We start from the raw sequence: 22,287 nt of genomic DNA on the forward strand, positions 1-22,287 counted from the left end.
ACGATGCTCCAAGCCACAGAGCCCAGGGCCGGCCCGCGCTTAGGCAGGCAGCGCAGCACCTCTCCCGCGTGCTGGCGTCTCACTTATTTATGTCGGCCCAGGTCCTCTTGCTTCCTGTGGCACTTGGGAGGGGTGTCTTTTAAACGACACTCTGAAAGTGATGTGATTATACTCAAACCCACTGAACCCAGAGTCAGCCTCACCCCTCGCTCTGCTCCTGTGCGTCGTCTCTGTCCCTGTGCCTGGCCCGTGCCCTTAAAGACATGCCACAGAGAAATGTGTGCGTTCACTGACGTGGCGGCGTGTCTGCATGTCACAGAAACAAACAGCACCAGCGAATTGTGGACACACCACGCGGCGGTAGTACGTGGGAGACGTAGAGCAATGCCTTCGCTCAGCCTTGAAATGGTCAAAATTCCCAGCGAGAGGGAGAGATGGATGGAAGGAAAACGGAGACACGGGACCCGGGATTCCCGGTGAACACGGATGGCGGCACCGGCTGCCGTGTGTCTGAAACCCCCCGAGACCTCTCGGCTGGAGCGGTTTCTGTTCTGCGCTCAGAGTGGCCGGGGCTTCTGTGCGCAGGGGACGGTGACTGCAGGGGCTCAGGGCCCAGAGGGAGGGGAAGGCCAGACCCACACAAGGAAGCCCCCCCCCCCGCTCCCCCGACGCCGGGCGTGCGGTGTTCCACGTGGGCCGCGGACACCGCGGCCGGGCTCACCTACCTTCGCACGTGGGGAGCGAACCCTGGAACTGCAGCTGGGCGCCGAGCTTGCAGGTGAGCGTGTCCGAGCCCGACAGCGTGTAGCCCGGGTGGCAGACGTACCGCACCGAGTCCCCTGCAAGAGTCCACACGCCCTCAGAGCGCGGGCGCCGCACACAGGCGCCGACTGGCCAGCAGCGTCGGCGGGCAAACCGCGTCCCTCCGAACCAAAGCCCATCCTCCTTTTCATTTATTTCTATTTTTAAATATATTTTTATGACTTCAGAGAGGAAGGAGAGGGAGAGAGAGAGAGAAACATCCACGATAAGAGAGAATCATGGATCGGCTGCCTCCTGCACGCCCCCTGCTGGGGATGGAACCTGCAACACATGCATGTGCTCTTGACTGGGGATTGAACCTGCAACACATGCATGTGCTCTTGACTGGGGATTGAACCTGCAACACATGCATGTGCTCTTGACTGGGGGTTGAACCTGGGACCCTGCAGTCTGCAGGCCGACGCTCTATCCCGAACCAGCCAGGCCCAGCCTCATTCTAGACCGTCTGACAAAACATCCCCGGCTCAGGGCCTCATTCCTAAACACACGGCTGACACCCAACCAGCGTCAGGATGGAAGTCACGGGCGGCATCCACTCCTCCCCACCGGTCCCGGTCCTTCCCCTTCCCCCAGGGCCACGGGGAAGGCACGGGAACTGGGCGCTGGGTTCTAGGCTTCCGGAGCGGCCGCAGCAGACCTGGCCTGATCGGCACACGGCGCCCTTAACTCTGTCACCTGAGGAGGAGAACGGGGGTCCGTGGTTGGACCCGGGCCTGAGACACGGCGTTACCACAGACAGGACGGAGCGCCTGTCCGTGCCGCCAAGGAGCCCTGGTCCCGGGGACTGCTCCACGGACATGTCCCGGGCTGGAGTCCTAACGGGACGAGTGCTGACGGAAAGGAAGGGCCTGTCGCAGAGTCACAGGCAGGCCTCCCACGCCCTCACGCACCACGCTCACCAGGTGGGCCCAGCGGGGGCGGGCGGCCCAGTACACCGGCCATGGTTTTAGCCACCGGGGACCAGGTTCTAGGTCAGGGTCCTGCCTCCCTAACGGAACCACGTATCTGTGTGCTGCCTCGGAAAATGCCGCTCAAGAGGAAAACACGGCCTGGCCGGTGTGGCTCCGTGGTTGAGCATCGACCTAGGAACCAGGAGGTCACGGTTGGATTCCTGGTCAGGGCACAGGCCCGGGTGGTGGGCTCGATCCCCAGTGTGGGGCGTGCAGGAGGCAGCCGATGGATGATTCTCTCTCATTGTGGATGTTTCTACCTCGCTCTCCTCTCTCTTCCTCTCTGACGTCCATAAATACATATTAAAAGGAGGAAAACATGGAGGTCAGAGCCTGGGGGAATGGGCTCCCATTGACAAGAGTGAACTTCACGTGGCGGAACCCAGAGTCACGACGAAAGGGAATCGTGTGTCGGGTGCGTGACCTGGGCGTGCAGCTCCGCCGCGGGACTGCGGGGTATTCTGACAAGCACCTGCTCTGGGGAGTGACTCCCGCGGGGCGGGGGGGGGGGAAAGAGCCCGTGACTCCGCTGGCCTGCGGGACGCGCCCTCACCGATCTCGAAGTCCTCATCCTCGCGCAGCAGCTCCGCCTGCGGGACGGCCGGGGGCGGCGGGCACTTCCTGAGCTGAAAGGCTGAAGGGGTGACGAGAGAGAGCAGCTGCAGGGACAGTCGCTGCGGAACCACAGTCACTGCCCGGCCCCTGCGCTGCTGGCTCCTAGCCCCGAGGTGCCCGTCAGGGGACCGGGGATGGAGGTTCTCAGCTTCCACGGCTCACAGGGACGTCAGTGCCCGGGAGCATCCACAGCCAAAGAGAAGCTACGACTTAAACACGATGACCTCGACACACATGCTGAACACGCATGTGGGGCTCCTAAGGGAAATGGTCCGTCCGTGGCCTGGGCCCACGCCCACGTTCAGGTCGGTAAGGTCACTGCCCCTCGTCCCCGAGACTTCCCTGGCGGCCGACCTCATCTTCATGAGAGGCGAGCGCCCCACGTGCCTTTTCCGGGTCCCTCAGGGCCACTCTCCCGCCCTCAGGCTGGCCCTCGCCGCATCTCATCGCACAGAGCCATGAAGGCATCCGTGAGATCGCCACGCGTGTCCGTGGCATCCACATCAGTTTCATGTCCAACACGCTTCTCCTGGGTGAGTCCACGCTGGTCGCCAAACACAGCTCAGAACGGTGGAAATAATAAAGACACTAAACAATAAAGTGTCCCAGCCGCCCGGCCGGCGTGGCTCCGTGGGTGAGCATTGACCTACGAACCCGGAGGTCACAGTTCGATTCCCGGTCAGGGCACGGGCCGGGTTGCGGGTTGGATCCCCGTGGGTCTCTCTCCTCATCGATGCTTCTCTCTCTGCCCCTCCCTCTCCCTTCCTCTTAGAAGTCAATGAAATACATTTTAAAAAGGCGTCCCAGGCAAGACAGCTCGCGGGCCCCCGCTGGGCCGGGAGGTGTGGGGACAGGGACGCGGCAGGCGGACCCCTGCCTGGCCCGGGGGGGGGGGGGGGGCCTCACCGTGGAAGTTGAGGACGAAGAAGCCGCCGTTGGAGAAGTCGCTGTGGAAGCCGAGCAGCACGTGGCGGGTGGAGCTGCGCGCCGTCTCCAGGGCCGTGTTCCCGCTGAAGACGCCCAGCTGGGCCGCGCTCTGGTCGGGGCCGTCCCTGCGGAGAGAGCGCCGCTGGAGGGGGGTCCCGGGGGGCTCCCAGGAGCCGTCCCTTCTCCTCTGTCAGGTGGCTCTGCTGTGGACACACCTGGAGACGCCCGCGGACCCCCTGCACCCCAGCTGACCTTCCCGGGGAGTGTGGGCGACGTGGCCACGGACTCCGGGGCCCGCAATGCCCTGTGCCAGCCCCTCTCCAAGCCCACACTGTCCACTCTACACCCAATGGCGTCTCTGGCCCTCGGGGAGGCTTATGGAGATCCTGCCGCTGAATTGATATGACTTTGAAAAACGGAATAAAATAGTGCCATCTGTGGGAAACTGTGGTTCTGGAAGCATCCCTTTCTCACGATGAGAGGAGCTTGCCAGCTTTTCTTTAAGGAAAAGTCACTCTCAGTCGGTAAAACAAATGGGCTCCGGATACGCCCTGCGTCAGAGCGATCCTGGGTGCAGGCTCCGCACAGCCAGCTCCGGCCGGCCAGTGAGGTCCCCCTCCACTTGTCCACCTCCACTCAGGGACAGCCAGGTCCTCACACCCTTCCTCAGCTTGGGCTCTGGTGCCTCAGGGATATGGGAGCGGTCACAGGGGTGACTGGAGGTCACAGGGGTGTCTGGGAGGTCACAGGGGTGACTGGAGGTCACAGGGGTGTCTGGGAGGGCACAGGGGTGTCTGGGAGGGCACAGGGGTGTCAGGGAGGGCACAGGGGTGTCTGGGAGGTCACAGGGGTGTCTGGGAGGGCACAGGGGTGTCTGGGAGGTCACAGGGGTGTCTGGGAGGTCACAGGGGTGTCTGGGAGTGGTCACAGGGGTGTCTGGGAGGGCACAGGGGTGACTGGAGGTCACAGGGGTGTCTGGGAGGTCACAGGGGTGACTGGGAGGGCACAGGGGTGTCTGGGAGGTCACAGGGGTGTCTGGGAGGTCACAGGGGTGCCAGGGAGGGCACAGGGGTGTCTGGAATGGTCACTGCGGGGCGGCCGTACCACACGGCGATGTAGTCGTTGATGGCCTCGGTCTGCAGCAGCGTGAAGTTGATGTAGATGCCGTGGCCGGGCGGCGCGGTGAGCAGCCACAGGCAGTCCTGCAGCACCGGGTACTCCTCGGGGAAGCCGGGCGAGTAGATGGTGCCGTTGGGAGCCGAGATGTTGTAGCCGCAGGGAGCTGAGGGGAGCAGAGGCCACAGAGACAAACGGTCAGCGTTAAAGGGACGCAGGGAGCTCCTGGCGCCCTCAGCCGACAGGGTCTCCGAGCTCCTGGCGCCCTCCGCCGACAGGGTCCCTGAGCTCCTGGCGCCCTCAGCCGACAGGGTCCCCGAGCTCCTGGCGCCCTCAGCCGACAGGGTCCCCGAGCTCCTGGCGCCCTCCGCCGACAGGGTCCCTGAGCTCCTGGCGCCCTCAGCCGACAGGGTCCCCGAGCTCCTGGCGCCCTCAGCCGACAGGGTCCCCGAGAAGAATGGTTAGGACCGTCCCCAGGGACCACGTCGTCAGAACGATCCCCCTAAACCTACAGCCTCGGAGGACTGTGCTTCTCAGCCGCCTGTTGGGGTAACACAGGGGCCAAACTGGCCGACTCCCCCGCCACAGCCCCCCGGCCGCTAAGGGAAAGCCCGGGTCGGTGCCCCCTGAGCTGACAGCCCCCGGCGGTCCCCGGCGGGATGAGGAGGGGACGGAGCTGAAGCGGGAACGGACGTGTCTTGTGTAAGTGAGATTTCGAAGCCTGTTTCATGGGCTGAGGCCGCGGCGTTCTGTCCATTTGCTTTAAAACAGAAACACCAGCGCCGCCTCGCAGATCTGCCCTGGAGGGAGGAGGAAGCCGTGCGCGGGGCATCACTCCCGCCGATCCCGCCAGCGTCAGCCACGAGAGCACCCCCCGCAGGCGCTCCCACGTCTTCCCACGCCGATCCGCTGTCGCCATGGCAATCGTGCTTTTGTTCATAAAAGATGAAATGGCCACACGTTAGCAGAGCCACCGGAGATGTGTTCTGTCACTCACATGGCGGCATCACACGGCAAAGCCGGACACAGAGGCTTCCTCAGGGAACGGACGCCGACAGGTGCGCCACGCGTGTCTTACTAGCAGGACTCGTGTGGGGCTTGCGAAGACGTGCCGCCGGCGGTGCAGAATTTAAGTGGAACGAAGAGGCCAAAACACGTGAAAAAACAGGAAGAAAAGCTCCCTGACCATGAAGGTCATGATGGCACAGTGGCGGCCGCGTCACGGTCAGGCGGTATCAGGCGGCGGGACGGTCAGGCGGGCAGACTGGCTGGGGTCTGGGACAAATCCCTCAGCAGCAGGGGCCGCGGACAACAGCCGGCGAGTTTCACGGTGTAGTTACAGGTGGGGTTTGGAGTCGGACAAACTTTGATTGATCACCTAGCAAAGTACTTAACAACCTGCGACGTGGGGCCACGGAGCCCCCTGCAGTCACACAAGCCGGTTGGTGGCCCGGGACACGTCCCGCTCCTCTCCCGTCCCCTCCTCTCCCGTCCTCTCCTCTCCCGTCCGCTCCTCTCCCGTCCTCTCCTCTCCGTCCTCTCCTCTCCCGTCCTCTCCTCTCCCGTCCGCTCCTCTCCTCTCCCGTCCGCTCCTCTCCCGTCCTCTCCTCTCCGTCCTCTCCTCTCCCGTCCTCTCCTCTCCGTCCTCTCCTCTCCCGTCCCCTCCTCTCCCGTCCTCTCCTCTCCGTCCTCTCCTCTCCGTCCCCTCCTCTCCCGTCCTCTCCTCTCCGTCCTCTCCTCTCCCGTCCTCTCCTCTCCGTCCTCTCCTCTCCCGTCCTCTCCTCTCCCGTCCTCTCCTCTCCCGTCCGCTCCTCTCCCGTCCGCACCTCATGCAGCCGCTCTCCCTGCCTGCGGAGCTCAAATGCTGGCCTCCCACGGGGCCTCCAGGAGAACCGACCTCTTCCTTCTAAACTCACGCAGACGTCACAGCCTCCAAACCCTTGGGGAAGGGGCTTCCTGTCTTTATCAATCCACTTGGTGGATCTTTTTCTTTTTTTTTCTTTTTTTTAAATATTTTTATTGATTTTTTACAGAGAGGAAGAGAGAGGGATAGAGTTAGAAACATTGATGAGAGAGAAACATTGATCAGCTGCCTCCTGCACGCCCCCTGCTGGGGATGTGCCCGCAACCAAGGTACATGCCCTTGACCAGAATCGAACCTGGGACCCTTGAGTCCGCAGGCCGACGCTCTATCCACTGAGCCAAACCGGTTTCGGCCACTTGGTGGACCTAAACTTTACGCACATGATAATTTATATTTTACTGCTAGCCCTGCGCGTGAATCCGTGCGCCAGTAGCTCTCTGCAGGGCCTGGCCGCTCTGTGCCCGCTGCCCAGAGGCTCTCCGCGGCCCAGAGGCCCATCCGAGGTCGAGCGCGGAAAGCTTGCCTCGTTGCCGGGGCAACAATGCAAGTGTTTCCCCTCCACGCCCCGGCAGCTCTGTGCCCGCTGCCCAGAGGCCCTCCGCGGCCGGGGTGGAACGCTCGCTTCGTCGCCGAAGCCAGCTTTCTGCCAGGCAGCTCATGCGGCCCACTCTCAGCGGCTGCCCCCACCCCCCCGCCCCGGGACTGGGGAACTCCTGCAGGGCTGAGAGGACTGGGCGCCGCCATCTTGTGGCTATGGGCGCTGCCATCGTTGTGATGGAGTGATGGTTAATTTGCACATTACCCTTTTATTAGATAGGATTTTAGAGAGAGGGAAACATGGATGAGAGAGGAACATGGATGAGAATGAGACACAGAGAGCAGCTGCCTCCTGCACACCCGCGGCTGGGGATGAGGCCTAAAACCAGGGCATGTGCCCTGACCCCTGACCCGGGACCTCGGACCAGCGACCTCTGGTGCATGGACAAGGCTCACCTCTGAGCCACACCGCCAGGGCCAGCATATGCTTCTGGCTGGTTGGACCTCTCATGTCAACTGTGCAATCAAGGGGCTTTCTGCTGACAGTCTGTCACTTTAAAAGAACTGCGCACACACTTGCTGCCACGTGCTGTCCTAGCCTTCCCCTCTGTCCCTGCGGCTCCCGCCATAGGCACTGATGCCTGTAAAGCGAGGTGTCAGATGACAGCGTTTCCATTTGTAAAAAGGCCGTAAAAGAACATTGACATAAATACTTCAGTGGAAAAGGATTAATTAACAAAATACTTTAAAATTTTGAGCTACAATTTGTAAGTATAGATGCATATTTAATTACCAAATTACATTCAGCACATTAATAAACCCCAGTCTTTTAAACACCACTTTAACAATTACAACCCACTTTTCTTAAGAACGGAGACGTCGGTGTAATTATAAGTTACTGGCAAAATGAACAGTCTCGGCATTCTCGTCACTCTCAGACACACGCTCTTATTTATTTCAAGGTTATCACGCTTTTGGTCCATTTTTTCCCCAGATGAGTTTGAAATATACTAACTTACACAATAGATCCTTATGCAAATGAACATATTACTCTTTCAAGCGTGCCCATACAAACCGGCTTAATATATTCTGTGCAGGTTGATGTTTAAGATTTAGAATTCTTGAATCTCAATTGTCTGAATGGCCGTTTTTAATAAAGACACCCAGAAGCTGTTCAGAGCTTCTGTTTCCCCTAAGATCCTCCTGAGGTCCACGGGGCTGGGCCTGTGAGGTGGCCTCTCGGGACCGCTGCCCCGTGTCCCACCGCAGCCCTGGGGTCCGAACCCTCCGGGTGATAAAGGTCGTTCCACGGAGGGTGCAGGGCGAGCAGCCGAGCCCCTGTCCTGTGAGGGGCCTGTGTCTCCGTCGCCCCGCCGATCCCCGCGCAGACCTCCATTCTCAGGAAAAGCTCCTTTTTAATTATAGATCTTTTGGGAAACACGCCTTCCAGGAATCAAGTAAACTTGTTTGAAAACAATGCCCTCTGCTGAAATCCTGAATTTAATTTAATATGGAGGATGTTAAATACACACTGGATGATGCTTAGAAAATTTATTTAGGACAAAATTTTACATGAACCTCATACTGTGCTTCTTATTCTGTTTAGGACTGTCTAGGCATGGAAAGAGATACTATGGTAAAAACAGCTGTGCATTGAATCAGTGGTCGGCAAACTCATTAGTCAGCAGAGCCAAATATCAACAGTACAACGATTGAAATTTCCTTTGAGAGCCGAAAACCGACTTCTGCGCATGGGCCACGAAGTTTCAATCGCACTGTACGTGTGCGCCCGCACGTGGTATTTTGTGGAAGAGCCACACTCAAGGGCCAGAGAGCCGCCTGTGGCTGGCGAGCCGCCGTTTGCCGACCACGGCATTAAATCATCTGACCTTGCCCAGGACAGGCCTGTCGCTCGCCTCGGGTTCCGGAAGGTCCCGTGTGGCACCCCTGACGGGACTGTCTGTCTCACCTGGGGGCTGGCCACACCCAACAGGCTGAGGGCAGGGCTGGCCACCCAGGACGCCCAGCCAGGTGCCTGGGTGGGACCTCCCTCAGGATATCAGGTGTTCTGGAAACTGGTATCGCCAATGGATGGTCTACCGGCCCCTCCCATGTCATAAAAACCCGGGACACGAAGGCCCAGGGAGCCCCAGGTTGGTCATAGTCTGTGAATGTTGTTCCCGGTCAGTTCTGAGAGCCCGGGGCCTCCTGGACGCGCCCCCCACCCTGCCTGCCCCTCTTTCCCGTGGTGACTTCACTGGCCTTTCCCTGTTGTAAACCAGCCCCCTGAGCCCAATAGCTTAGGAGTCCTGAGTCCCAGTGTGTTGTCCAGCCTCGGGGCGGCTTTGGGCACCCCCCAAACTACCCCGTGGTGGCAGGCGAGCTGCATGCAGGAGGACCACAGCTCCGCAGCTGGGCCGACGCTGGGGGCACTGCATGCTCTGACGCAGGTGCAAAAGGTGGCGCCACCCTCAGGCCACAGAAAAGATGCGTGGAGTTACCTTCACACCCGTCAGGTACCTTAGAGCCAGCAGTTTCTGCCACGTGGGAAACTGGGCTTGAAAAAGTAATGAAATGTAATTAAATACTTAATTCTATTTTTTATAGCAAGCCAAGAAGTCCTCCATTTACATATGAAAAGATTCTGGCAAAAATTACAAATTTAAAAAAGGGTTTAATCCTGACAATTCACAGTAATTTATGCATATAAATATAATGGGGAGTAGGATGAAAGGTCTTTTAAGTGATTTAATGAAACACCAGGTATGCAACTGCTATTCTTAGTTTTAAAAAATAATTTTAATATGCTATTTTAAACGTGCATCACACTATTAAGTAATTTTGAATGATTAGATCTGTGTTAGGCTAAGATGATTTTTAAAATGCAGCTAAGGTCTGGCCGGTGTGGCTCAGGAGGTGGAGCTTCGTCCGTGCACCGGGAGGCCAGGGTTTGATTCCCAGTCTGGGCACGTGCCCGGTTATGAGCTCCGTGCCCAGCAGGGGGCATGCAGGAGGCAGCCGATTGATGTTCCTCTCTCATCACTGATGTTTCTATCTCTCTCCCTCTCCCTTCCTCTCTGAAATCAATAAAAACATCTTTAAAAATAAATATGTAAAATAAAATTCAGCTAAGTTTGCTGCAGTTGCTTTTATAATGGTATAGAATGGAAAAACACAGTTGAAAACTAGGGTTTAAAGCACCCATTGATGTTGTGCTTTCCTTTTTCCTTCCTCGGTAGAAATCTGAGCACAGCCAGTCCCCATTCCCTCCACGCAGTGGGACACGAGTCTTTAACATTTCAAAGGCCCACAGAGTGAGCATGTTCTTGATTTTTTGATTCAGGGCTACTGCATTTATAATGTGGAAATATTAGGGCTCCAGTGACTTCTCTGTTTGATATGCACTCTTCATAAACAAAGTCCTTGATCTGTTTACATTACCCTGACATTGCAAACATCCCCCAGTCATCCTCAGCATCCAGCAGCCAACAGGAGGTCCCAGGGGGCAGACACCACGCCCCCTGCCACGCCCATCAGCCCCACTCCAGCTGCTCCAGGAACCCTAAGAGGGTCCTCCGTTAAGCCTTTGCTTAGACCCTTTTCTTCTCCCGGGACGGTCTCTACCTCCCAGTCGCAAAACAGTATGCGTGCTTCAAGCCCCACTCCCCAAATTAAACAGTTTTCTGAAATGGAGAAGCAATATACGATGATGACAGAAGTTAAGCCATAAAAAATCTCTGGGGTAGAACTGATACTCACCCTCCCGCCTCTAATCTCACAGGTGGTGGAAAGCGAGGTACCGCTCTCACCCTACACATGGCCTTTCCCTTCCCAAGCAAACACCATCTTCCGCGTCTGAATCCCAGCCAAGCAGTCGGCTTGTCTCTGGTCTGGCGTAACAAATATTTGTGTTTATTATGACACCCTCGTCATTTCCTTGGGGGCAAGACTGATTTATTCCTCTTTCTTTAACCTACTGGCCAAAGACGTGGTCCTGAATCCTAAGTAGAATGAGTTGGCATAATAGATCCCAATAAATATTTCTTGAACAAATTAATGCATTCTCGCATGCGTTCCTGTAATATTTAAGGGCCCTTCTCTACAGGAAGAGCTACGTGGCTCCCGGGAGGAACGGCTGACCTACCGTCACACCTGGGGAAAGGGTGGCTCCAGCTTCTGTCGGTCCCGTGCTGACAGGTGAGGACGGGGTGGCCGATGAGAATGTACCCGGGGTAACACTGGAAGGAGATCGACTGGCCCACGCTGTAGTCGGAGCCGACCACGTACCCGTTGGGGAAGGGGGGCGGGTCCGGGCAGTTCTGCAGCTCATAGGCTGAAACACACAGAGTCAGCTCATTAATACCATGTGAGTTAGTCACAGGCTGAAACACACAGAGTCAGCTCATCAATACCATGTGAGTTAGTCATGGGCTAACACACAGAGTCAGCTCATCAATACCATGTGAGTTAGTCACAGGCTGAAACACACAGAGTCAGCTCATCAATACCATGTGAGTTAGTCATGGGCTAACACACAGAGTCAGCTCATCAATACCATGTGAGTTAGTCACAGGCTGAAACACACAGAGTCAGCTCATCAATACCACATGAGTTAGTCATGGGCTGAAACACACAGAGTCAGCTCATCAATACCATGTGAGTTAGTCACAGGCTAACACACAGAGTCAGCTCATCAATACCACATGAGTTAGTCATAGGCTGAAACACACAGAGTCAGCTCATCAATACCACGTGAGTTAGTCACAGGCTGAAAACACACAAAGTCAGCTCATCAATACCACGTGAGTTAGTCACAGGCTGAAAACACACAAAGTCAGCTCATCAATACCACGTGAGTTAGTCATAGGCTGAAACACACCGAGTCAGCTCATCAATATCACGTGAGTTAGTCATGGGCTAACACACAGAGTCAGCTCATCAATACCATGTGAGTTAGTCATAGGCTGAAACACACAGAGTCAGCTCATCAATACCATGTGAGTTAGTCACAGGCTGAAACACACAGAGTCAGCTCATCAATACCATGTGAGTTAGTCATGGGCTAACACACAGAGTCAGCTCATCAATACCATGTGAGTTAGTCATAGGCTGAAACACACAGAGTCAGCTCATCAATACCATGTGAGTTAGTCACAGGCTGAAACACACAGAGTCAGCTCATCAATACCATGTGAGTTAGTCACAGGCTGAAACACACAGAGTCAGCTCATCAATACCATGTGAGTTAGTCATGGGCTAACACACAGAGTCAGCTCATCAATACCATGTGAGTTAGTCACAGGCTGAAACACACAGAGTCAGCTCATCAATACCACGTGAGTTAGTCATGGGCTAACACACAGAGTCAGCTCATCAATACCATGTGAGTTAGTCATAGGCTGAAACACACAGAGTCAGCTCATCAATACCATGTGAGTTAGTCACAGGCTGAAACACACAGAGTCAGCTCATCAATACCATGTGAGTTAGTCACAGGCTGAAACACACAGAGTCAGCTCATCAATACCACGTGAGTTAGTCATGGGCTAACACACAGAGTCAGCTCATCAATACCATGTGAGTTAGTCATGGGCTAACACACAGAGTCAGCTCATCAATACCATGTGAGTTAGTCATAGGCTGAAACACACAGAGTCAGCTCATCAATACCATGTGAGTTAGTCACAGGCTGAAACACACAGAGTCAGCTCATCAATACCATGTGAGTTAGTCACAGGCTGAAACACACAGAGTCAGCTCATCAATACCATGTGAGTTAGTCATGGGCTAACACACAGAGTCAGCTCATCAATACCATGTGAGTTAGTCACAGGCTGAAACACACAGAGTCAGCTCATCAATACCACGTGAGTTAGTCATGGGCTAACACACAGAGTCAGCTCATCAATACCATGTGAGTTAGTCATAGGCTGAAACACACAGAGTCAGCTCATCAATACCATGTGAGTTAGTCACATGCTGAAACACACAGAGTCAGCTCATCAATACCATGTGAGTTAGTCACAGGCTGAAACACACAGAGTCAGCTCATCAATACCACATGAGTTAGTCATGGGCTAACACACAGAGTCAGCTCATCAATACCATGTGAGTTAGTCACAGGCTGAAACACACAGAGTCAGCTCATCAATACCACGTGAGTTAGTCATGGGCTAACACACAGAGTCAGCTCATCAATACCATGTGAGTTAGTCACAGGCTGAAACACACAGAGTCAGCTCATCAATACCACGTGAGTTAGTCACAGGCTGAAACACACAGAGTCAGCTCATCAATACCACGTGAGTTAGTCATGGGCTAACACACAGAGTCAGCTCATCAATACCACGTGAGTTAGTCATAGGCTGAAACACACAGAGTCAGCTCATCAATACCACGTGAGTTAGTCATGGGCTAACACACAGAGTCAGCTCATCAATACCATGTGAGTTAGTCACAGGCTGAAACACACAGAGTCAGCTCATCAATACCACGTGAGTTAGTCACAGGCTGAAACACACAGAGTCAGCTCATCAATACCATGTGAGTTAGTCATGGGCTAACACACAGAGTCAGCTCATCAATACCATGTGAGTTAGTCATGGGCTAACACACAGAGTCAGCTCATCAATACCATGTGAGTTAGTCACAGACTGAAACACACAGAGTCAGCTCATCAATACCACATGAGTTAGTCATGGGCTGAAACACACAGAGTCAGCTCATCAATACCATGTGAGTTAGTCATGGGCTGAAACACACAGAGTCAGCTCATCAATACCATGTGAGTTAGTCATGGGCTAACACACAGAGTCAGCTCATCAATACCATGTGAGTTAGTCATGGGCTGAAACACACAGAGTCAGCTCATCAATACCATGTGAGTTAGTCATAGGCTGAAACACACAGAGTCAGCTCATCAATACCACGTGAGTTAGTCATGGGCTAACACACAGAGTCAGCTCATCAATACCATGTGAGTTAGTCACAGGCTGAAACACACAGAGTCAGCTCATCAATACCACATGAGTTAGTCATGGGCTAACACACAGAGTCAGCTCATCAATACCATGTGAGTTAGTCACAGGCTGAAACACACAGAGTCAGCTCATCAATACCACGTGAGTTAGTCACAGGCTGAAACACACAGAGTCAGCTCATCAATACCACGTGAGTTAGTCATGGGCTAACACACAGAGTCAGCTCATCAATACCACGTGAGTTAGTCATGGGCTGAAACACACAGAGTCAGCTCATCAATACCACGTGAGTTAGTCATGGGCTAACACACAGAGTCAGCTCATCAATACCATGTGAGTTAGTCACAGGCTGAAACACACAGAGTCAGCTCATCAATACCATGTGAGTTAGTCACAGGCTGAAACACACAGAGTCAGCTCATCAATACCACGTGAGTTAGTCACAGGCTGAAACACACAGAGTCAGCTCATCAATACCATGTGAGTTAGTCATGGGCTAACACACAGAGTCAGCTCATCAATACCATGTGAGTTAGTCATGGGCTAACACACAGAGTCAGCTCATCAATACCATGTGAGTTAGTCACAGGCTGAAACACACAGAGTCAGCTCATCAATACCACGTGAGTTAGTCATGGGCTGAAACACACAGAGTCAGCTCATCAATACCACGTGAGTTAGTCATAGGCTGAAACACACAGAGTCAGCTCATCAATACCATGTGAGTTAGTCATGGGCTAACACACAGAGTCAGCTCATCAATACCATGTGAGTTAGTCACAGGCTGAAACACACAGAGTCAGCTCATCAATACCATGTGAGTTAGTCACGGGCTGAAACACACAGAGTCAGCTCATCAATACCATGTGAGTTAGTCACAGGCTGAAACACACAGAGTCAGCTCATCAATACCATGTGAGTTAGTCACATGCTGAAACACACAGAGTCAGCTCATCAATACCACGTGAGTTAGTCACAGGCTGAAACACACAGAGTCAGCTCATCAATACCACGTGAGTTAGTCATGGGCTAACACACAGAGTCAGCTCATCAATACCACGTGAGTTAGTCATGGGCTAACACACAGAGTCAGCTCATCAATACCACGTGAGTTAGTCATGGGCTAACACACAGAGTCAGCTCATCAATACCATGTGAGTTAGTCATGGGCTGAAACACACAGAGTCAGCTCATCAATACCACGTGAGTTAGTCATGGGCTAACACACAGAGTCAGCTCATCAATACCATGTGAGTTAGTCACAGGCTGAAACACACAGAGTCAGCTCATCAATACCACGTGAGTTAGTCACAGGCTGAAACACACAGAGTCAGCTCATCAATACCACGTGAGTTAGTCATGGGCTAACACACAGAGTCAGCTCATCAATACCACGTGAGTTAGTCATGGGCTGAAACACACAGAGTCAGCTCATCAATACCACGTGAGTTAGTCATGGGCTAACACACAGAGTCAGCTCATCAATACCATGTGAGTTAGTCACAGGCTGAAACACACAGAGTCAGCTCATCAATACCATGTGAGTTAGTCACAGGCTGAAACACACAGAGTCAGCTCATCAATACCATGTGAGTTAGTCATGGGCTAACACACAGAGTCAGCTCATCAATACCATGTGAGTTAGTCATGGGCTAACACACAGAGTCAGCTCATCAATACCACATGAGTTAGTCATGGGCTGAAACACACAGAGTCAGCTCATCAATACCATGTGAGTTAGTCATGGGCTAACACACAGAGTCAGCTCATCAATACCACGTGAGTTAGTCATGGGCTGAAACACACAGAGTCAGCTCATCAATACCACGTGAGTTAGTCATGGGCTAACACACAGAGTCAGCTCATCAATACCATGTGAGTTAGTCACAGGCTGAAACACACAGAGTCAGCTCATCAATACCATGTGAGTTAGTCATGGGCTAACACACAGAGTCAGCTCATCAATACCATGTGAGTTAGTCACAGGCTGAAACACACAGAGTCAGCTCATCAATACCATGTGAGTTAGTCATAGGCTGAAACACACAGAGTCAGCTCATCAATACCACGTGAGTTAGTCATGGGCTGAAACACACAGAGTCAGCTCATCAATACCATGTGAGTTAGTCACAGGCTGAAACACACAGAGTCAGCTCATCAATACCACGTGAGTTAGTCATGGGCTAACACACAGAGTCAGCTCATCAATACCATGTGAGTTAGTCACAGGCTGAAACACACAGAGTCAGCTCATCAATACCACGTGAGTTAGTCACAGGCTGAAACACACAGAGTCAGCTCATCAATACCACGTGAGTTAGTCATAGGCTGAAACACACAGAGTCAGCTCATCAATACCATGTGAGTTAGTCACAGGCTGAAACACACAGAGTCAGCTCATCAATACCACGTGAGTTAGTCATGGGCTGAAACACACAGAGTCAGCTCATCAATACCATGTGAGTTAGTCATGGGCTAACACACAGAGTCAGCTCATCAATACCACGTGAGTTAGTCATGGGCTGAAACACACAGAGTCAGCTCATCAATACCACATGAGTTAGTCACAGGCTGAAACACACAGAGTCAGCTCATCAATACCATGTGAGTTAGTCACAGGCTAACACACAGAGTCAGCTCATCAATACCATGTGAGTTAGTCATAGGCTGAAACACACAGAGTCAGCTCATCAATACCACGTGAGTTAGTCACAGGCTGAAAACACAGAGTCAGCTCATCAATACCACGTGAGTTAGTCATGGGCTAACACACAGAGTCAGCTCATCAATACCATGTGAGTTAGTCATAGGCTGAAACACACAGAGTCAGCTCATCAATACCATGTGAGTTAGTCATAGGCTGAAACACACACAGTCAGCTCATCAATACCATGTGAGTTAGTCACAGGCTGAAACACACAGAGTCAGCTCATCAATACCATGTGAGTTAGTCACAGGCTGAAACACACAGAGTCAGCTCATCAATACCACGTGAGTTAGTTATGGGCTGAAACACACAGAGTCAGCTCATCAATACCATGTGAGTTAGTCATGGGCTAACACACAGAGTCAGCTCATCAATACCACGTGAGTTAGTCATGGGCTGAAACACACAGAGTCAGCTCATCAATACCACATGAGTTAGTCACAGGCTGAAACACACAGAGTCAGCTCATCAATACCATGTGAGTTAGTCACAGGCTAACACACAGAGTCAGCTCATCAATACCATGTGAGTTAGTCATAGGCTGAAACACACAGAGTCAGCTCATCAATACCACGTGAGTTAGTCACAGGCTGAAAACACAGAGTCAGCTCATCAATACCACGTGAGTTAGTCATGGGCTAACACACAGAGTCAGCTCATCAATACCATGTGAGTTAGTCATAGGCTGAAACACACAGAGTCAGCTCATCAATACCATGTGAGTTAGTCATAGGCTGAAACACACACAGTCAGCTCATCAATACCATGTGAGTTAGTCATAGGCTGAAACACACAGAGTCAGCTCATCAATACCATGTGAGTTAGTCACAGGCTGAAACACACAGAGTCAGCTCATCAATACCATGTGAGTTAGTCACAGGCTGAAACACACAGAGTCAGCTCATCAATACCATGTGAGTTAGTCATAGGCTGAAACACACAGAGTCAGCTCATCAATACCATGTGAGTTAGTCACAGGCTGAAACACACAGAGTCAGCTCATCAATACCATGTGAGTTAGTCACAGGCTGAAACACACAGAGTCAGCTCATCAATACCATGTGAGTTAGTCACAGGCTGAAACACACAGAGTCAGCTCATCAATACCACGTGAGTTAGTCATGGGCTAACACACAGAGTCAGCTCATCAATACCATGTGAGTTAGTCATGGGCTAACACACAGAGTCAGCTCATCAATACCATGTGAGTTAGTCACAGGCTGAAACACAGAGTCAGCTCATGAACACCACGTGTGTTAGTCACAGGCTGAAACACAGAGTCAGCTCATCAATACCATGTGAGTTAGTCATGGGCTAACACACAGAGTCAGCTCATCAATACCATGTGAGTTAGTCACAGGCTGAAACACAGAGTCAGCTCATCAATACCACGTGAGTTAGTCATAGGCTGAAACACACAGAGTCAGCTCATCAATACCATGTGAGTTAGTCATGGGCTAACACACAGAGTCAGCTCATCAATACCATGTGAGTTAGTCACAGGCTGAAACACACAGAGTCAGCTCATCAATACCATGTGAGTTAGTCACAGGCTGAAACACACAGAGTCAGCTCATCAATACCATGTGAGTTAGTCATGGGCTAACACACAGAGTCAGCTCATCAATACCATGTGAGTTAGTCACAGGCTGAAACACACACAGCAGCTCATGAATACCACGTGTGTTAGTCTGAAATGCAGAGGAGGAGAATGGTTACATTTAGCTTCTGGAGATGAACTTTTAGATATTGTCTTAAAAAATACATTTTCCAAGTTGCCAGTTGCCATGTGAAGTAAAACAATAACTATTAGTAGTAGTAGAATTATAACAATTTGCATTTTATACTTACCGTGTGCATTAGAGTAATATAACCTGTACCCAAAATACATTTGACGATGTTTTTATTTTTTATTTTTATCCTCACCCAAGGATATTATTTCCATTGATTTCTAGAGGGAGTAGGAGGGAGGGAGGAGGGGGAGAGAGAGAGAAACATCGATCGGTCGCCTACGGCATGCATGAGCCCTGTCTGGGTGAGGATGAACCTACAAATGGGGTACGTGCTCTTGACTGGGAATTGAACCCTAGACCCTTCGGTCCACCGGCCGGCGCTCTAACCACTGAGCAACTGGCCAGGGCTGCTTTTTGTGTGTAAAGGCGCTTCAGACATTCGCCAGGAGGAAAGCGGAGGAGCGGGACGCTGACGGAAAGCCCTCTCATCTCCTGAGGCCACGCACTTCCCGCTCTTTACGTGTTTCGTGTTGAACAACGATGCTTAATGACGTAACAAAGAAAAAGAGAGACGCAGAGAGAGGGAGGGAGGAGGAGATAAATACTCAATTTCTCCCAATGTCAAATGACAGAAACCAAAACAGTAAAGCAAGCCCCAAAGTTCTCAGTTTCAAAAACAGTATAAAGAAATCTAAGCACCACGAGGCCACACCGACGCCACGCGTGTCAGCCAGCACACAGAACCTCATCCCTCCCGGGGTTCCTTCGCTCGGACCAGGGGAGCCTCTGCTGTTCCCACGGGTCAGTCTCACGCAGTATTTGCGTCCGTGTTTCGATGCTCGGTGCTTGATGTAACCCCCGTGTCTAAATGACAGCTGTAACCCCCGGGGGCCACGCCGCCATCGGGCTATCGGCCACGATGCTTTCTGACGCTGATCTCATCAGCTGACACCAATCTCCCCCGTCATCTGCTCTCCAGCTCTGGAGTCAGAAGGCAGGCACGTGCCCGCGGGGTTACGGAGTGTGGTCCTTGAACTTCATTTCTCCGTCTCGGGAGGAGTCATTTAACCCCGCGACAGCCACCTCTGCCAGCGACATCTTTGGCCTTCAAGGGGCCATCAACATACGACAAGGGGGGAGGAAGAGTGACACAGACACGCTGAGAGGGACAGGCTGTCTGCTGATTCACACGCCTTCCGCTGAGTCAGTCCGTGGGCGCTCAACGTACAAATCGCGCGCAGGACGGAGGAACGCGGGTGTGACATACAGAGCCGGGGGCGTCTCCTCTACCCTTTGTACTCGTGGTAAAATGATAAACCACCTCATCACCGTCCCTGCCAGAAACGATCCCCTGTGAGCAGGGACAGCGCCTCCAATTCATGCTCTTTCTTTTCTATTTTGTTTATCTGGCCTCGCTCAAGTACCGCCCATTAATTACTGATGATAAAAACATATTGTTTAGGATTTTTCAAATGCGGATCCTTACACATCCAGTCAGACGTCAAGTGAATAAAGCATTCGCTCAGCCAACCAGATCTGTGGCCTCGATGACGCTCCCAGCCCAGAGGCAGGAGGCCGAGCCGGCGGCACCGGGGGCCACGGCCGCAGCAGCGGAGGGAACTCAGGAGCCAATGGTCTCCGGCTGTGAAAGGGGCCTCCACGCGGACACCCCAGGGGCTGTCCCCAGTGGGGCTGCTGGGTAAATAGTCCAGATGCTGACATGGCAAGAGCAGAAAGGAGAGTGGGTCTGTGGGCATTTCACAGATTATGTGACTTCTAGTTCCAAATCTAGACAATTTAGAAATGTTCACACCGTGCTCACCCATTGCAGTGATGTGTGAGCTCTGGTCTGGATGATTCGTTCAGGGACCCTGGGTGGGTTTTTAGGCCATTTTTTGATGGAACTAATCGGTAACTGTGGAACTGTGTGGACATGGCCTTAGCAACCTGACCTGAAAACTATCGAGAGAAGTAAAGCAAACATTTTTTTTAACTATATGGAGGTTAGAAGTTATTATGTAAGATAAAATATAGTTTCAAAACTACATGGCAAACAATACTCTCATGAGATTTTCCCCCCCCCAATATTCTATTTTTATTGTTATTTAACATGTGAGTATTCTATTCTTAAATTTGTTAAATTTTTTTAAAAAGTGAATTTAGTTTCCAATCACAATGCGAGTTCTGTCGCAGTCCTCACAGCCGCCTCATCTCCCTCTTTAATTTCCCCCTTCGATCTGGGTTCCTGTTTTAAGAGACCCCAAGTCTGGAAATCTACACTTACAATTTATAAGAACAACTCAAGTAACATGGTCTAAACGTTCCTTCAGCGATGAAATAGTTCGCTCCGTCTTCGAGAAAACAAGTGATTTAGCCACGTTAAAAGAAACAGGCTCTACTTCTGACATTTTCAACTTCATCCGACTTAACAATAGTCAGGAAAAGGCCAGCTGAGTGATTTGCTGTGGAATGAAAATGTTGAACTTTTCACATGTCGAAAACGCTAGAATGGGTGATCGGAACCTTTCTTAGCGATCTCATGCTTTGACCGTTCAGGAGAGAATACAGCTCGCTCAACACATTTCCTCCCGGCTTAATGGGAACAGGGGCTGGACAGTACCAGGCCCTGCCTTCAGGCTGGGAGGTCAGTGCGGGAGACACGGCCTCACCCACTGCGTGATGGAGGGGCGCCCCGCACCGCCGTCCTGGAGGGACCCGGCCTCCATGTGGCGAGGCGGACACATGGAGGCGAGGAGGCAACGTGCCCATGAAGCCACGTGGCCTGGAGGAGGGTGGTGGTGGCCACGGGGAGTGAGGGCAGTGGGTGGGCAGCGAGGACGGTGTGGGCTGTGCCCTCGGGGTCTGTGTCCTTCCTGGCAGGACAAGGACAGCAGTGACCCCACCAGGGGTCAGCAGAGCCCCCCCAACGAGTCCAGCAGTACCGCTTCTGACCAACAGGCGGCCTACGCCCCGCAGTGCCCGGGCCCTCACCTCGGTAGGCCAGCCGGAAGCCCTGCCGGCTCTGGGAGTGGTCGCTGGAGAAGCGGACCAGGGTCTCGTGCGTGGTGCTGAGCAGCGCGGCCGGCAGGTCGGGGCCGCTGAACTGGCCGAGCAGCGGGCTGGTGGGGTGCGGCCCGTTCTGGATCTCCAGGAAGTCGTGGTTGGCCTCCGTGGAGAAGTTCAGGAAGCGGATGTGCGCACCTGTGGGAACACGTGTGAGACAAGTGACAGTGACACGTGTGAGACAAGTGACAGTCACCGGCGGCGGCTACAGTTCAAGTTCATCAGGAGCGACGGCCACTTTGTTCGTGTCCCCAAACGCCGTCCCTCGGGGGCAGAGGGCGCCGTGGAGGCCGCTTGCTTGTTTCGGATTAAAATAGACCGCGGTTCCGTCCCCACCGCCCCTCGAAGCCGGGGGACCTGGATCTGGGCAGTCCAAGCCCCGAGTCACTCTCTGAAAAGGCCCCGGCCAGCCTGCGCTCCGGGACACGCGGCCTCGCCCTTAGAGCGCCGGCTGGCCCTGGGCGCGAGGCGGGCTCTGTCCAGCGGCCGTGTGAAGGCTCACGCCGGACACGCGGTGGGACTCGCCGCCAGCTCCCCCAGCTCCACCGAGGACGGAACCAACGCGGCCCCAAACTCAGGGCCCCAGACGCCCCGGGCTTTCCAGGCTCTGCCACGGCCCGGCCGCGCCAGAGGTTTGCTCGGTCGGGAGCCGCTCTTTCACTTGGGTTTTGCCTGCGAAGCAAGTCACAGCCTGTCCGAGAGAACCCCTCCACGGCCCCGTCACTCACAGTCCATCCACCAGCCTGGCCCGGCGGCCGACGGGGGCAGCCCGGGTGACCGTGGCGCTGCGGTCACGGGGATCTGGGCGCGAGGTAAGGGGCAGCTGATAAGTCAGCTCGGCAGCGTCAGAATGCGGGGCCGTGGCATCGGGGACATTCACTGGACGGCGGAGTCTGAGCGGCTGGGTCTCGTCACCAGCTGAGATGGCGCCCGGAAGCCGCGTTCCGCACAAGCCCACGCAGTGAACTCGGCT

At 53.4% G+C, this 22,287-nt stretch overlaps 1 protein-coding gene across 1 annotated transcript in view; it reads right to left on the reverse strand.

Moving 5' to 3' along the window:
- Window positions 1-22,287, reverse strand: part of CSMD1 (CUB and Sushi multiple domains 1) — a 694,425-nt gene that overhangs the window by 51,943 nt on the left and 620,195 nt on the right. Inside the window, exons 41-46 of the mRNA XM_054719948.1 lie at window positions 21,243-21,452; window positions 10,976-11,164; window positions 4,419-4,596; window positions 3,294-3,439; window positions 2,326-2,406; window positions 726-839 (exon numbers count right to left, since the gene is read on the reverse strand). Coding sequence (XP_054575923.1) covers window positions 726-839; window positions 2,326-2,406; window positions 3,294-3,439; window positions 4,419-4,596; window positions 10,976-11,164; window positions 21,243-21,452 — 918 coding nt within the window. The remainder of the gene's footprint in view (window positions 1-725; window positions 840-2,325; window positions 2,407-3,293; window positions 3,440-4,418; window positions 4,597-10,975; window positions 11,165-21,242; window positions 21,453-22,287) is intronic.

This window comes from Eptesicus fuscus, chromosome 8, assembly GCF_027574615.1.
Source record: "Eptesicus fuscus isolate TK198812 chromosome 8, DD_ASM_mEF_20220401, whole genome shotgun sequence".
Taxonomy (NCBI): domain Eukaryota; kingdom Metazoa; phylum Chordata; class Mammalia; order Chiroptera; family Vespertilionidae; genus Eptesicus; species Eptesicus fuscus.